Source organism: Gymnodraco acuticeps, unplaced genomic scaffold (assembly GCF_902827175.1).
Source record: "Gymnodraco acuticeps unplaced genomic scaffold, fGymAcu1.1, whole genome shotgun sequence".
Taxonomy (NCBI): domain Eukaryota; kingdom Metazoa; phylum Chordata; class Actinopteri; order Perciformes; family Bathydraconidae; genus Gymnodraco; species Gymnodraco acuticeps.
The window spans coordinates 63438-75551 of record NW_022992247.1 but is presented as its reverse complement, the minus strand read 5'-3'; the positions used below and the strand labels follow the sequence as shown (position 1 = coordinate 75551).

The window sequence follows — 12114 nt, the reverse complement described above, 5'->3', positions numbered from 1 at the left end:
CTTTTTACTGAGGTGTCAGATCGCCGACAATGTGACGTTGCCTAACATTTCTGAGATTGACGTCACAATATAGCGCTAAACGTAACTGGAAACCTAGAGAGCTCGGATCTCCCGTATAGGCTACATGCACAGTCACTTCCGCATTCTACTCATAGCGGCCGATTCATTTCCTGTTTGAAAATGACGACCTTCTACACCCGCTGCCTACAAGAGCTGCCGAAATAAAAAATGTCAGATGTTCATCGGATTTGCCGGACGACTAAAGCCCCAGCCAGCAAACTCGATAAAGGCTTCAAATTATATGCTGCGTCATATATACACAACTATGAAGGTAACCGGTACTAACCAGCTAGCTTATGCTCCGGGTTACGCTAACATTAGCTGTCAAAAGCTAGGTAACGCCAGAGCCCTATAGTATAACTACTATTATTATTATTATTATTATTATTATTATTATACTACTACTATAGTAGACTACTATAGGGCTCTGGGTAACGCTATGTACTGTTTCTGGTGTTAATTATTTAAAACATTAGCCATTTTGCTAACAAATACTATCGTTTAATAGCCTTATAGCCTAGCCAAGGTTGTCTTGTTGTTAGCCACACTGCATAATGGTATCAGCTTTTGTAAAGCAATGTTGCCATAGATGTTTTGACGTGAGTATATATCTAACGCTGTTGCTCTGTTTTTCTTCATTCAGTGTCCAATAAAGACAGGCTGACAGGGCAGGTCAGCGTGATAGCCTTGTGCTACAGGTCAATGCGGAAGAGCGAGACAGCACACAGTTTGAGTGTAGGCAGGCAGCATTGACACTGTTCCCCCCTGTTTATTGAGTTTCAGTTCAGTTAAACATTAGTTTACCTTAAGGGAATCTCAACAGTGTCCTACTTCTCCCTGCTTTATCACAGCTGATTGGTCAGATATTATTACATTGATTATGGATGTGTAAGTTTGGGGGTTAAAATATATAGTCAAAACTGCTTTAATACAATTTTCAATATCTTAGTTTCCAAAGAAAGTTCATTGTGGTATTGTAGGGTAAGAGGGTAACACTAAGCATTCAGGAATACATGCTTCTTCTAGGATAATGGGTCAGTAAAAATAACCAATAATTCTACTCATAATAACCTCCTGGCTCATAGTAACAAGTGAGGTTACTAATCACTAGTATTTCTTCTCTCTTTTTTAGATAACGCTTCGTGATTCATCACCAGTGGTGCTCACGCACAACCAGTGCTCCTGTGTTGCAGGAACTGTTTTGTGCAATCACACAGTAGCATTGCTGTTCCAAACAGCACACTACACTGAACTGAACATGCCAGTTGTGCCACCTGTGCATAGCTGTACTGAATCGGAACAGCAATGGCACAAGCCGCGAACAATGGTAATTTCAATGAGGTTCAAATACTTGTAATCTTTCACAGAGTTTTTGTTTTAAAGTGACTCAACGAACAGTAATTGTCTTTTCCTTAAGGGTGTGAAGCCAGGGCCCATCAACTCCATGGTCTTCACCAAGCCTGTACCAAATAGGATGGTGCAGACTGGAGTAAGGTCATTTTAGCTGGAAAATTGTGTTTCCTGTATTTTAAAAATTCATAATTCTGGTGCTGTATTCCTAACCTTTATTGTCACATTAATGTGCTATATTGTCTTTGCCATTCTTTGTAGGAGTGGATTCTACAGAGGCATGGTGGGGCCATTACCAGATCCCTGCCTGTTCAGAGTTACGGAGGCATACTCAGCATTCAGCATTGAAGACAGGCCGCTTGTGACCACAATGAACATGAGACCTGACAAGCCCCTTGTGGAAAGTGCCTTCGGGATTGTGCAGGAGGGCAGTGTTCTGTCCTATCAGATGCCTGCTTTGACGTCTCGGTACACCACACTTCACACTGACACACCACCAACACCCCACTTGCCCATAGAGGGGTATATGATCTTGCCATGTGATTTACCGCTGGTGTGCTCAGAAGAGGAGCAACTACATATGAACAGCTTATCTGTTGATTTGGAAATGTCTCACAAAATTGAGGAGGCTACCCGTGAGCAAAGCTATAGCTCAGAGTGGCATCTGCTCCGCAAACCCAGGGTTACTGCCTCTAGGTTTAGAGAGATTTGTCACGTCAGAGGTGAGAGCTCTGCTAACTCTCTTGCAGAGCGAATACTCAAAGGTACAAGGCAGACTGCAGAAATGAGGAAAGGTGCCGAGATGGAGCCCACAGTAGCAGCTGAATACAGTAGACTGGCAAACGTGAACTACTCCCCTTGTGGCCTTGTCATTCACCCCTCTACGCCCTGGCTTGGTGCCTCCCCTGATGGAGTTGTTTTTGACCCAACAGAATATCCCCAATTTGGCCTTGTTGAATTCAAATGTCCCAATGTCCCAAATTATGTCGACTGCAAATATGTGCAGATAGAATGTGGCTCCCCTAAGCTCAAGAAAAGCCATGCCTATTACTGGCAAGTACAGGGTCAACTTCTTGTATCTGGGATGCAGTGGTGTGATTTTGTAGTGTGGGCACAAGAGGACTACCTGGTGCAAAGAATATACACAGATCCAGAAGTGCAAGAGCAATCAGAGAAAAAGTAGACTTTTTTTTTGTTTACACATACATGCCGAAGTACCTGTCATTAAAAAAGTAGTGGGCACTGTAGCCATTGTTAACTCTGTAAGCAGTTAGCTGCTAGACCCTGGCTCAGCCGTCATTGTTTTTAGGATGCAATCCCTCAATCATGTGTTCTGAATGACAACAAAATGTGATTTCAATATTTAGTTTTTGATATATATTGTTTGTCACATTTCATATATGTAAATAAATATACAATTGTATTTAAAAAGACAATAAAGTGAAGTGATTTGTGTAATGAATAGTAAATCATTGCATTTGTAAGAAATCATCAACGCATTGTAATTTGCTATTTACCATTTATTCAAACAAAACACTAGCGTGTGTCAGGCAACACGGGATTACGGTGTGCTCACCCAGCTTAATCACAGCTACCTGCACAGGTGTCATCATCTTGTCTTATTTCACCCATTTCTTGACCAGTGCTTTGTTCTGATAGTTTGACAGCATACATGCTACTGCAAACAGTTGGTTGATGTTGTAGGCATGGGACAGGAGGATGACACCATCAAAAAGGTTGTTCTCTTTTATCCTCCTAATGACACGCTCCACATGAACCCTCAGTCTGGCAATGGCCTGTGTCTCCCTCACCTGATAGGCTGGCATTTGCTTCTGCTTTGACAGAAAAGGTGGGCAGTACACTTTGCATTTGCAGCAATCGCTGATCAGGAAGCCCTTATCTACCATCACTGCCATGTTTTCAGTCAACAACGCAGCTATTCCAGATTATTTGAAAATCTCCTTGTCGCTGACAGAACCACCATACAGACTGGAAACACATGTCACTGCGCCATGTGGGGCTATGCCAACCAGGGCTTTCATGGTGCAGTGAGATTTGTATGTAGAATACATTTCACTTTGGAGGAGGAGTGAGGATGGTGTTTGACACCTCAGCTCTGTGCAATCCAGGATCACCTGTGTGTCTGGGAAATCTTTGAATGCCTCTGGGAGGTGGGCTTGAACTTCTGCAGGTGTAAGCCAGATGCACTGTGACCCCAATAAAGTTGTAAGAAAACTCGTCCATGTTGCAATGATGCGGCTCACAGTGGACTGGTGTACGTTGAAGCGGTTTGCAAGGTCCCTCTCTTTCAAACCCACCGACAGGAAGCAGAGAAAAAGGAAGAACTCGTCAATTGGCTGAAGCAGCTGTCTCTGGAAGATAAACAAAAAAAGGGTACTATATTAATGTCATGAGTGTAGCACACCATGGGAAAAACATTAAGTTGTTTTAGTTCTCTGATGTATTCAAAAAGGATTGAGTACTATAGCCTTTTAGCCTACACGAAAGCAATGAAATGTTGGAGAAACATTTTCCCTTCAGTTTGTGTTTAGATTGTGTGTTAAAAGAAACGTAGCCTACCGTTGATGGACGTGCGTGTGTAACCACTTCTTCATTCCTCTTGGCAGCTGATATCGCTCTTGTAACACGAACCATTTTATAAATGGAAGGCTCAATCAAAAACCAGAAGGCCATCAGGTGGTTATAGCTCGGGAATCTGTACACAAAAGACACATGTCAGTCATTAATTGACTCGTTAACTGTAACACATGGGCTAATGCTTTCCTCTTGTTTGCTATAATACATTACAATTCAAATAGACTGATTAAGAAGGCACTTGGTGCAGGTATAGTAATATACAGCAGTAACATGTAACAACTACATTAAAGCAGCAGTAATAATAATCTAAAACATACAGGGAACATTTTACACAGAATGACTACTTTTACTCTTCATTCTTAAGTGTGCAACTGGGAGAAACGCAGTGGATATTGACATGTACTTTTACTTTGGTAAGGTTTTGAAGATTTTACTTGTAGTAAAGTATTATCAGTATGTTGTTAGTATTAGTATGTTTTACTCCACCACATTTAGTTAACCTTCATAGTTTCTAGTTACTTATGAAAACACATGATTTATGATTCTACATGTTCAGTTCAGGAGTATTTTCAAACCATAGTATTTGTACTTATACTTCAGTTAAGTTGAGTAGCCTACTTATTCCAACACTGCATGCAAATAGTCAGCAGTCAAACGGCAGGTAAACAGGATTCTTTATAAGCTAACCCATCTCAAAAACTTGGATAGAATTTAGCCAAAACATTACCTGGTATAGAATCGGATGTTGTCGTCGGAGCCAGCAAACCGCTGTAAGCAAAACTCTCGCTGGACTCTTAACTCCTGCAGTTGCTTCTGCAGAATCTCCAATGTTTTGGAGTTGTCTTCTGTAGCTTGAGAGGACATGTCCAGTGAAGCTGGTTCAGGGGTTGAGCAGTAATCATGGTCACGGACATCGATGTGCTCTTCCTGCTCCTCCCGAGAGACTGGTTCAGTGGGCCGCTCCCTTCTCTCCCAAACACTAGCCCGCGGTGTTTGAGCAGTGAAGTGATTCCACTCAAACAGAGTTGGGACAGCACCTTTCACAAGCCTCCTACGGCCATCAAGGGTTTTTGGCTCTATTAGTTGATCCGTAGCGAAGTGACGACTGCAGACCTTGGAGTGAGAGGAGATTGTAAAGTTATCGCGTCGTATTTTAACCAGCCACTGTCTTCGCAGCTCGAGTTCGGTCGGAAAGCCATGGAAACTTAGGACGCCGTACAAAGTGGGACACAGCAGTGCTCGGAGCAGGGTCGGCTCCAGAACAAATCGAATGGGGGGGAAATCATTTATCATGGGGGGGCACATACTGCCGTCAACAACCAACACACAAACACCAACGCAACTTCAATTAAAAAAAATGCTGTAAAGTGTATTTCACACACATTGCAGGGGTGTAGTGCTATTGTATAGCGTACTATGACTTGTGCATACATGCACGGTTGTGGCACGACCACCAAAACAGAAACATATGGACATAGGCCACCATATGAAAAGTGTGCAAATGTATTTAGTATCCTATCCATGTGAACATGTTTTAGGTGGGGGGGACCTAACCTCCTCTAGGAGGGTCCGTGGGGCAAGCTCCCCCGGGAAGATTATTTTTAAAATATTGAAGTTAAAAGCATCAATCTGGTGCACTTTGAGAGCAAAATGAAGAGATCTATGGATAGCCTACATCTCTCAGCATCCATATGAAACAGAACTGTAAACAGATTAACTTTTTCTTTATGGATATTTTACTAATCACTCCCCTTTTAAACTGTATTCTTGTGTTACTGTCCTATAGTAGCCTATTTCATACCCGTTTTTCATTTAGTCTCTTATTCTTTAATAACTATAATGATCATATAAAGGTATTCCTCGCAAATACTTGTTTACATAAATGGTGACCAAACCGTTTGAGACCCACTGAGATAACTTACACTCAAGTTAACTATCTAAACACTGAGAGAGTCCTTACCTCACTGAGCTGAGGTTATACGATCCTCCCAGTCTGACAGGAGAGGACTCTCCTCCACCTTGGTGTAGAAACAGCTCTTTATATCCGTTAGCATAGCTAGCTAACCAGATGCTAACAACAACATTCCACGTTACCACTCCCGCACTCACAAAATGCGCTCGTGCCACACACACAGAGCCGAGCTTGAATGAAACACAGAGACCCAGAAGTAGGCTACTTGTACTCTACTGTATATCATATTATTTTCGATGGCTTTACTGTATAATCAGTGTAACAGATGAACAGATCGCCACTGGGCTTTCATCTAAACACACAGCCACGTAATGATAACAAAACAAAGGTCGGGGGTCATTGGTCAAGCAACACACCAATCAGAGAGCAGCAGTGAGCACACCTCAGGCTGTGTTTTATATTTGTATTCTTTATTTATGATGTATTTCACACAAAAAACCTTTAGTGGAAACGTTTTCACTGATATGATTAAAAAAAAAAAAACTGCAAAGTGGCAAGGCTTGCCCACCCTGCGTTGGGGGGGCACAGTGACTCATTTGGGGGGGCATGGCCCGCGAATGACCCCCCATGACGCCGACCCTGGCTCGGAGTAGTTATTTACTTGTCTTTGCAAATGCTCCGTTTTGAAAATCTTCTGTCGACTCATATTTAAACCACAGATTTAAACAGTAAAACATTTGTGGACGCTCAGCTACGCAGACCAGAAGCAACCCGGAAGCGTCCGAGCAGTATAACGGCTAAGGCGGAAGTGCGTCTCAGACCCTAGTGCATGTAGCCTATTACCGATACCTAGATTACACTCAGTATAGTTACGACTAGTTTTTTATGTGTTTTTTTTTTATAGTTGTAACACTTTGTCTATGAAGTAAGATTGCATCAGTTTGCTTGATCGTGTTTGTCTTACTTTTAATTGGTGGTATGACTGTAGTGATCATTATGATAATAGACGTAATGCCAAATGATATATTCAAGAAAAACTGGGAACTCTGTGTTGTTATATAATAAATACGTTAATTTGTTGAATTCTTTTACTTTCTTTTTTCTCAAATAACCATTGTCCTTTTTGGTGGAGAAATTATCTTTCATCCGAATATTAAAATTGAACAATCAGTGTATGAACTTATTAAATACCTTTGATGTTATTCCACAATAAAAACAAATTCGGAAAGACCTGCCCTGTCGGACTACACATCTGCGGATGAGCTAAAAATATATACGCACGTAAGATAGCTTTGTAATATGGCCCGTATCCAACTAGTTCTCTTCATCAAAGTATTGACAATTTTACTTGGTACACATAACCGGTATTTGACAACTGCGGATTGGTATTTCAAAGAATTCATATCAAAGTGAAGAACTAACGAGCAATTTATTTGATATTAAGAATAATTAGAAACCACGTACCCTTTTAGGAAACGTGCACTCTTTCACATTGCGTATACTAGTAGCTCTTACATGAAAGATGGACCAGCTTTAACGGGTTCAACCATGAAAATCATTGCAGCATGGTCGATACGGCTTTGATTCTCCGAATATTACTTCACTGGCATTAACTTTTGTTTTTTAATAACAAAAAAATAATTTGCTAGCGGTAGACAAGCTTCATGGAAGAGTTAATACTTGTTATGTTTAAAAGGTCGCGCTGAAGATCAACCGGTGTTAACACGCCTCACCCGTTAACTTATAAATTGCCACTAATTTGGTTATTTGTATATATAGTATTCTAAGCAAAAACGACAATAACAGATTGATCACAGGCAAAATTCAAAACCTAACTACCGTTAATGTAATGTGATATTAATTTAATTGCCTGGTAAAAATAGATTGTATTGTGGCAAGGGGCCAGCACTTGGATTTACGAAATGACAAGATAAGGTATCAAAGGTGTTCCAGTTTGAAACCAGAGGGTGACCTTCACCAATTTTAGAAATTAAACCTGACATTTCATGGGATTTTCACGTCTTTATCGGCAGAAAAATCGAGTCGCTTTTTATGTAGTCTACAGAAATATGGATATAATTGGTGTACAATTAACGTTTACAGCAGGATAAATTACAAAAATGTACAGTATACTACATACAATTCAAAATACGGTTTCTCCGATTTCTAAAATAAAAATGCCGGCGTAGCCGATAAATGATTTGTGTTGCTTTCAATGCAAAATCACTACACGTCAACGAAATGTCGGCGTATTCTTTAAAAAAAAACCTTCAGTTTTAATAAAACCGAGTAGTCTTTAAAGTATGCAGTGATATCCTTTACAAGTAAAACATTGTGCATTGGAAAATATAAAGTAGAAAATGATTGAAACAACATAAAAAGATAAGCCAAAAAAAAGACTGAAATCAGCATAAAAAGCTAAGCAATTGGCATGGAAAGAGATTTAATTGCCACAATTTTATATTGAGGGGAAACTCATTGAAAATAATGTTGTCGTGAGAATATTTATCTGTGAATCCTATCCCTACATTACCACCTGCGAAACTTGCTTAAGCATGCTATAATAGCCCGGTCTGTATATAGTCATTTGACGTTAGCTGCAGAACGGTCCTGTATATAGCCATTTCAGATATCTTATCCACAGGACCGTCCTGTATATAGCCATTTCAGAGAGCTGTTTACAGGACCGTCCTGTATATAGCCATTTCAGAGAGCTGTTTACAGGACGGTCCTGTATATAGCCATTTCGGAGCTTGTATACAGGACGGTCCTGTATATAGCCATTTCAGAGACCTTATATACAGGACCGTCCTGTATATAGCCATTTCAGAGAGCTGTGTACAGGACGGTCCTGTATAGTGCTGCGTACCTGGACTCACATTCAGGTTCAGGTCCGGACTCAAGTCCAGAGGTTCAGGTTCAGGTCCGGACTTATAAGTCCGGACCTGAACCCATGGCTTGTGTCAAGTTGTGTGAGTAACTAAAGTGAATTTATTGTGAGCTAATTATCAATTAAAAATAAACTCATAATCAACTCAAATTCAAACTCGTCAGGTTTATTGTGCTCCCTTCCAACTTGTGTCTACATTTCTCTACAAAGTACAAATGTAAAAAAAACACTTTTTGCCACTTAGTCTACAAATGACTTATGACAGCAACTATTACAAAGTACAAACATTTATTTCATTTAGCAAACTAAAGTAACCAAACAGTCCCTGAGCTGACTGAGCCTAAAGTGTAGAGTAGACTATATGCATTACACTGTTACACACCTACTGTACAGTACACACTGTAGTGACTGTACAGTCAGAGTGTACTCTACTGTCTGTACACCATGTATTTTCTACAACTCTACATGTGTACATTATACAGTACATACATAGTGATATACATACTGTTAAAAATTAAAATCAATGTTGATATGGCGTAATTTTGAATTAAATACACTATTTAATTTAAATCAGTTTTATTCTGAAAAAACCGGAAGTTCACACTATTAACTTAATACTTTTATTCTGAAAATTATTCACTTCCGGTTAGCATTAGCATGTGGCAAATGCTACGTTTTCAAACCGTGAATCGAAGGTGAAATGTCATGTGATGTTGTACACTGAGCACACTGGGATTAGCACTCATTTATTGAGGCTGAATAACGTTTATCAGGGAATGTTTAAATAACCACAGACACCAGAATATACGTAAGTGCTAGTTTTTTTGCGAGTCCAAGTACCGGTTCCCGACGTTCCGGTTTTAACCGGACTTGAACCGAAACTTTTTACAAGTCCAGTACCGGTTCAGCGTACCGGTATGCAGCACTAGTCCTGTATATAGCCATTTGGCGTTGTGTACAGGACCGTCCTGTATATAGCCTCGGCCATAGCATTCAGCTATCGGGTCGGGCATGCAACAGTGGCTGTCATCGCCAGGGAGGTTGCGGGTGCCATCTGGACCGCCCTGGTTGAGGAGACCATGCTGGTACCACAGATGGAGGACTGGAGAGCCATCGCTGTTGAGTTCCAGGAGCGCTGGAACTTTCCTAATTGCGTTGGTGCCATTGATGGGAAGCACGTGGTGATCCAGGCTCCGGCAAATTCTGGGTCCATGTACTTCAACTATAAGTCCAGCCACTCCTTGGTACTGCTGGCTGTCGTGGATGCTGAGTAACTCTTCAGGGTAGTGGATGTTGGAGGCTTTGGTAGGAGCAGCGACAGTGGGAGCCTGCGGAATTCCGCTTTTGGAGAGAGCCTCAGAGATGGCAGTCTGCAGCTACCACCTGACACCGTCATCCCAGGAGCAGAGTGGCTGGGCCTTCTTGCCCATGTGTTTGTAGGAGATGAGGCTTTTCCGCTGCTGAACAACCTGCTGCGTCCGTTCCCTGGATGCCAGATCACACGCGAAAGGAGGATCTTCAATTACCGCCTCAGCCGGGCCAGGTTGGTGGTTGAATGTGCGTTTGGCATCCTCTCATCTCGGTGGAGAATGTTCAGGCGTGCCATCACCACCAGCCCAGAGGTAACAGAGTTGTGTGTGAAGGCCGCCTGTGTGTTGCACAACTTCCTCCGCAGGAAGACGATAGGAAGGAAATCACGCACACCTGTCGAGGAGTCCACGGATGAAGCTCCAGATACTCCAACCCTGTGTGATGTACCTAGGATGGGCTCCAACAATGCCACACGCAGATCGCTCCAACTGCGGGAGAACCTCTGCTCCTATTTCAATGAGGAGGGTGTAGTGCCATGGCAGCAGAATGTGGTGTAGTGTCACCACGGCTCTTTTAAGAGCCTCCAAACCAAAAGTTATTTTAAGAGCTACCCATATTTTCTTTAAAAAGCAAATATTCCAAATGAGCCATTTAAAAATAAAACATTCCTAATAAACATGTTTCTTGAATTGATATTATGATATTGCTAACAACCTTTTTCCTTCAGCCCTGTTTTTACTGATAAACCACTCATAACTTCAACAGGTTTTCACATGGACAATTATACAGAAGACAGCACATTATATATCAACATACATGAAGCTTCTGATATGTTGCAAATGACAAACCACATGAACAAGTGAAGACACTGTATAGCAGTGATCACCAACTGGCGGCCCGCGGGCCACATCCGGCCCGCCAGACATTCTCATCCGGCCCGCACGACGGGGGTGACTGTGGCGTTGGCGGAGTGGTTACTGCGTTCGCCTCCCACCCATTTATTTTTTTTACAACGTCTCGTGAGTAAGGTCCAACAGAGAGGCAGCAGCTGCGGGTCAGTAGACTGTGTACTGCGAAACCTTCCCTGCCTTGAACAAGAATTGATCCTTCGTTGTGAAGAGTCTGGTTTGTGCGCTCCGCACCACAGCAGTAGCCCCGCAGCGACAGAGTCCAACAGAGAGGCAGGAGCTGCGGGACAGTAGCCTAGAAGCAGGGTTGGGTTGTAACGGAATACATGTAACGGCGTTACGTAATGAGAATGCAAAAATCAAGTAGGCTAACTGTATTCAGCTGGCGTTACATTTGAAAAACGAGTAATCTGATTACAGTTACTTTCGTAAACCTGAAGTGAATACATTTTGGAATACTTTTTGGAATTATTGGTGGAAAAGTTTCCTCACAAAATGTAATATTCATTACCGGCAGAACTGTGTGCACACTGCACAGCGCTACAGCATGTCTGTGACTGTGAGCGAGAGAGAGATGCAGAGTGTCTGTGAGGCCCCGCCCCCGCACACAGATGAGAGAGAGAGATCTCTTTTAAACTATATTGAAAGTTAGAAACGGAGATGGTTCGATAAAATGTGCAAGATAACGTTTATGAAGCATTTATTTATTGTCGAAATGATGACATTTATAACGGGATCAAATCAAAGTGAATGGCCTGCTGCTGCTGAATGCATGGGGCAAGTGACTGGAAAAAGTTTTAAAAGTTATTACATCATTTCAGATAATACATAATAATGATAATTCATTCTATTTAGGGGCGCCTTTCAAAGCACCCAAGGACACCTTACAATTCATAACATATTCCAAGGAAAGGTTTTAAGACAGTACAAAGAATGCAGTCTGGGTGATGTTTTTTATGTGGGGTGCAGATGAGAGGGAGCTGTCCAGAATGACACCAAGATGTTGTGTTTGAGTTCTTGATAATCCATTAAAACAATGAAACAAGTGTCTCCTGTTCACCAAAACATACCCATCTGTTATGGAA

At 41.7% G+C, this 12114-nt stretch overlaps 2 protein-coding genes across 2 annotated transcripts; one reads left to right on the top strand and one right to left on the bottom strand.

The window, feature by feature from the left end:
- Positions 1-222: 222 nt before the first annotated feature.
- On the top strand, positions 223-2593 carry LOC117540017. Its single transcript, XM_034206407.1, has 4 exons — positions 223-331; positions 1193-1387; positions 1478-1554; positions 1672-2593. Exons 1-4 carry the CDS (start codon positions 236-238, stop codon positions 2591-2593), a joined length of 1290 nt encoding a protein of 429 aa, XP_034062298.1. The 5' UTR covers positions 223-235.
- A 319-nt stretch (positions 2594-2912) lies between these two features.
- LOC117540009 lies at positions 2913-5217 on the bottom strand. Its single transcript, XM_034206394.1, has 4 exons — positions 4736-5217; positions 3991-4126; positions 3361-3782; positions 2913-3328 (listed from the first exon to the last, which is right to left on the bottom strand). Exons 1-4 carry the CDS (start codon positions 4870-4872, stop codon positions 3307-3309), a joined length of 717 nt encoding a protein of 238 aa, XP_034062285.1. The 5' UTR covers positions 4873-5217; the 3' UTR covers positions 2913-3306.
- Positions 5218-12114: the final 6897 nt, after the last annotated feature.

Coding starts and splice junctions, on each gene's coding strand:
- LOC117540017 (XM_034206407.1), top strand. CDS start 236: ATGTTCATCGGATTTGCCGGACGACTAAAGCCCCAGCCAGCAAACTCG. Junction 1,388..1,477: donor GGCACAAGCCGCGAACAATG/GTAATTTCAATG, acceptor CTTTTCCTTAAG/GGTGTGAAGCCAGGGCCCAT. Junction 1,555..1,671: donor ATGGTGCAGACTGGAGTAAG/GTCATTTTAGCT, acceptor CATTCTTTGTAG/GAGTGGATTCTACAGAGGCA.
- LOC117540009 (XM_034206394.1), bottom strand. CDS start 4,872: ATGTCCTCTCAAGCTACAGAAGACAACTCCAAAACATTGGAGATTCTG. Junction 4,127..4,735: donor AACATCCGATTCTATACCAG/GTAATGTTTTGG, acceptor TTTTGTGTACAG/ATTCCCGAGCTATAACCACC. Junction 3,329..3,360: donor AGCGACAAGGAGATTTTCAA/ATAATCTGGAAT, acceptor TGTTGACTGAAA/ACATGGCAGTGATGGTAGAT.